Consider the following 3,978-nt stretch of genomic DNA (forward strand, 5'->3'; position numbering starts at 1 on the left):
AACAAAAGAAAAAGCTAAAAAGATGCAAAAAGAACGAAAGCAAAAAACCAAAAGATGCAAAAAGAACCGGAGCAAAAACTAAAAGATGCAAAAAAACGAAAGATGCAAAAAGAGCGAAACACAGCCCTGCCCAGCACCATGCAGCCCCCCCGGGCTCTGTGCCCCCCAGGGATTGTGGGGGGCTGTAGGGCTCTAAGAAGACCCTCTGGGGCGGTGGTTGGTGATGAGGATGGGGTGTGCTGAGGTGGCCGGGGCTCTGCACACACCCCCAGCGTCCCACCGGTGCAGCTCCGGTGGCATCGGTCCCCCGTCCCATCCCTGCTCTGTGTACACACGGGGGTTTCATTTCCTTTCTTCCTCCTCCCCAGGGAATGGCTACATTGAAGGCAAAGAGCTGGAAAACTTCTTCCAGGAGCTGGAAAGTGCCAGGAAGGGCACTGGGGTGGTAAGGTCACCGTGTGGCCCCGCATTTGGGGACCACTGCTGGGGTGCGATGTGCACGCTGCTGCACTGGTGGCATCCAGCCTTAATGAGGAAGCCCTAATTAAAAGCAATAGAGGAGCTGTGGGGCTTGTGGAAGAGGGGGAGGGGGTAGGAACTGAGGTGCAGGTCATCCATCAGCTCCTGGTGCGATGCTGGGATGCTGGTGGCCGTGGCACTTGGGCCATTTGGTGTCACTCCAGCCAGGCTACGTGTCCTGTGTCTCCTGTCCTGGAACACGGGAATGGGGATGGGATAAGATGGAGATGGGATGAAGATGAAGATGGGAATGGGGGATAGGATGGGGACTGGGATAGGGTGGGATGGGATGGAGATGGGATGAAGACGAAGATGGGACGCGGATGGAATGGAGATGGAAGTTGGGTAGTGATGAGGATGAAGACGTGGATGGGAATATGGATAAGGATGTGGTCAGAGATGGTGATGGCACGGCATCGGGAATGGGGATGGGATGGAGTTGGGGATGGGCATGGGTGTGGGGATTGGATGGGGATGGAGGTGGAGGTGGGATGGGATGAGGACAGGGATGAAAATGGGGACTGGGATAGGATGGGATAGGGAAAATGTTCCTGACCCCTCTCGCTGCTGGCAGGACTCCAAGAGGGACAGCCTGGGCGACAAGATGAAGGAATTCATGCACAAGTATGACAAAAATGCAGACGGCAAAATCGAGATGGCAGAGGTGAGGGATGCGGGAAGAGGACGGGGCTGCGGGGCCATGACGAGTGGTAAAGCTGGGATGTGTGCAGTGCCCCACTGAAACTGGCTGTCCCTGCAGCTGGCCCAGATCCTGCCCACGGAGGAGAACTTCCTGCTGTGTTTCCGCCAGCATGTGGGCTCCAGCTCAGAGTTCATGGAGGTGAGCAGGGCGGGCAGTGGGTTTTGGGGCTGCTGAGCACCCTGCTTCCATGCTGAGTGCTTTAGGGATGTGCAGGGGCTGCTGTCGGGGTACCAAAAGCCAGCTGGGTTCTGGGGACATGAAGTGATGATGCATGGCCATCGTGCTCTCTTTGGGCGCTAACTCCAGGCTTCAAGCTGGAGGCAGCATCTGGAAGCAGAGTTTAGCTGGGGAGGGTAATTAAATATTTAGGGTCTGTTGTGGTGAGGACAGTGGCATTTGAATACGGGTTGGAAAGCATCCAGCCCATGGGTGTCCCACCGTGGTGGGACCATGGACAGCAGCTGGCGTGAAGCGGTGACTGATGACATGGGTGGGATGTCCCCATAATGACATGGGTGGGAGATGTCCCCATTCCACTGGGATGCTGTGGGATCGTCACCAGGATTGGGATCCATGTGGCACCACTCATGGTGACGTCCATGGTGGCCCCTTTGCAGGCATGGAGGAGGTACGACACGGATCGCAGTGGCTACATCGAAGCCAACGAGCTGAAGGTGGGCTGCCTGCATGGGGTCATCCCCGTTGTCACCCAAGGTGACAGCGGTGGGACGGTGTGGCACTGTCCTCGTAGGGCTTCTTGTCGGACCTGCTGAAGAAGGCGAACCGGCCATACGATGAGGCCAAGCTGCAGGAGTACACGCAGACCATCGTATGTGGCAGCCAGTGGGGACACTGGGCTTGGCCCCACGTGCCCTTTTAGACTTCCATGGTCCCATGCTTGCAGCAGGAGGGTGGGATGGGGTGAGGGGTGACCCGGTCCCACTTTTGTCCCAACAGCTGCGGATGTTTGACATGAACGGGGACGGGAAACTGGGCCTCTCCGAGATGTCCCGGTAAGGCCACGAGTGGTGGGGAGGAAGAGGAAACCCCAAAGACACCCACAGGAGGTGTTTTGGGTCAGGTTGCTACCCGTCTGGCCTCACTAACCTGTTGTTTTTTTAAGGAAAAAAGCCAAAAATCTGTATTCTAAAAAGGTTGCCTCCAGGTGCCCATCCGTTCTGCCTAGACCCCACTGGGTTCCTATTCCTTCAGGTTCCCACCCTTTGCCCTGAGGCTCAAACTGACCCTGGAAGAGAAAAGAATGGGGGAAAAAAGAGTGATTTTGGCCAAATCAGGTTCCCTCCTTGCCACAGTTACATGGGTGGACTGGGAGCATTGGTCACACATTGGCCAATGTGATGTTTCTTGGGAAGCCCGGCTCACTGCTCCCATCCATCCCTTGCTTTTCAGACTGCTGCCTGTGCAAGAAAATTTCCTTCTTAAGTTTCAGGTAAAAAAATATTATTATAATTATCATTCCTACCCCTGCTTGCAATGTGCCTCTTCACATCCCCATCTCTCGCTGCCCAGGGGATGAAGCTGTCCTCGGAGGAGTTCAACGCGATTTTTGCTTTTTATGATAAGGTATGGGGCTGATGGGAGAAGAGGACATGGGGAACCCCAATATGAATAGGGACCTGGGGACAGAGCGGCTTGGGACAGCCCTGTGTCACTGGGTTGAGGCTGGGGGGATTCTGAGGAGGTCTGAGTGAAGGCTGGGTTCTCACTGGGCACATCTCTGCTCCCTCCTTGGGGTTGAGAGAGTTTGGGGTGGCGTCTCCATAAGGAGATCTCTTCCATCCATGGGGCTGGGAGGGTTTGGGGAAGGCTGGGGTGAAGGTTAGCGTCTCTGTGGGGAGATGTCTGCTCCCTCTATGGGACTGAATGGGTTCCAGGGAGGTTCTGGTGAAGGCTGGGGTCTCCTTGGTGAGATCTCTTGTTTCTTCTATGGGACTGAGAGGGTTTGGGATGGGGTCTCCCTGGGGAGATCCGTGCTCACTCCATGGGGTTGAGAAGGTTTGGGGAAAGTTCTGGTGAAAGATTTGGGATCTCCATTGGGAAGGTTGAGGCGAAGGTTGGGATCTCTGTGGGGGAAGGTCAGGGCGAACGCTGTCATCTCCTTGGGACACCTGCTGTTCCCCCCATGGGTTTGGGAGCTGTTGGGTGGGTTCCAGGCTCACATCCCATTCCCACTCACCCCACCAGGACGGCAGCGGCTTCATCGACGAGCACGAGCTGGACGCCTTGCTGAAAGACCTCTACGAGAAGAACAAGAAAGTAAGCAGGGATGAACGGGGCGGCACCAAACCCACGGGGTCCAGGGCACCCTGCGACCCATCCGCCACCCCAAACCTCCCCGCAGGAGATGAGCATCCAGCAGCTCACCAACTACCGCCGGAGCATCATGAACCTGTCGGACGGCGGCAAGCTGTACCGCAAGGAGCTGGAGGTGGTGCTGTGCAGCGAACCCCCCCTGTAGGCTTCCCCCATCCCCGGCCCCATGGCGCGGTTTTCCCATTAAAATCCCCGCTTTGGGTGTGATTTTTTTTTTTTTCTTTCTAATCCCATCCACCTGGCTGGCTTTTGGTTGGTTTATGATTTCTGGGCGTTATTCGGAGGTGGGAGCGCTTTGTGGTTTTTTTTGCTCTCGAGTTGTTGAGTTTTACTTCTTTTTTTCTCGGTTTACCAAAGAAGAGTTATTTGCAAATAAAGCCGCAAGGCCGCCTCGTTGGGGCAAAACCAATAGATTTAGAGCA

At 55.5% G+C, this 3,978-nt stretch overlaps 1 protein-coding gene across 1 annotated transcript; it reads left to right on the plus strand.

Moving 5' to 3' along the window:
- The first annotated feature begins 214 nt into the window (after positions 1-214).
- CALB2 (calbindin 2) lies at positions 215-3,978 on the plus strand. The gene is made up of 10 exons (XM_010717896.1): positions 215-445; positions 1,094-1,183; positions 1,280-1,360; positions 1,840-1,896; positions 1,974-2,051; positions 2,180-2,235; positions 2,633-2,672; positions 2,753-2,806; positions 3,428-3,499; positions 3,585-3,978. Exons 1-10 carry the CDS (start codon positions 224-226, stop codon positions 3,699-3,701), a joined length of 867 nt encoding a protein of 288 aa, XP_010716198.1. The 5' UTR covers positions 215-223; the 3' UTR covers positions 3,702-3,978.

This window comes from Meleagris gallopavo, chromosome 13, assembly GCF_000146605.3.
Source record: "Meleagris gallopavo isolate NT-WF06-2002-E0010 breed Aviagen turkey brand Nicholas breeding stock chromosome 13, Turkey_5.1, whole genome shotgun sequence".
NCBI classification, from domain to species: Eukaryota; Metazoa; Chordata; class Aves; order Galliformes; family Phasianidae; genus Meleagris; species Meleagris gallopavo.

What these genes read in the sequence shown, in the direction of transcription:
- CALB2 (XM_010717896.1), top strand. Translation starts at nt 224, where the DNA reads ATGAGGATGGGGTGTGCTGAGGTGGCCGGGGCTCTGCACACACCCCCA. An exon ending in CCAGCTCAGAGTTCATGGAG is followed by an intron (nt 1,361 to 1,839) that starts GTGAGCAGGGCG and finishes GCCCCTTTGCAG; the next exon opens with GCATGGAGGAGGTACGACAC. An exon ending in TTTTTGCTTTTTATGATAAG is followed by an intron (nt 2,807 to 3,427) that starts GTATGGGGCTGA and finishes TCACCCCACCAG; the next exon opens with GACGGCAGCGGCTTCATCGA.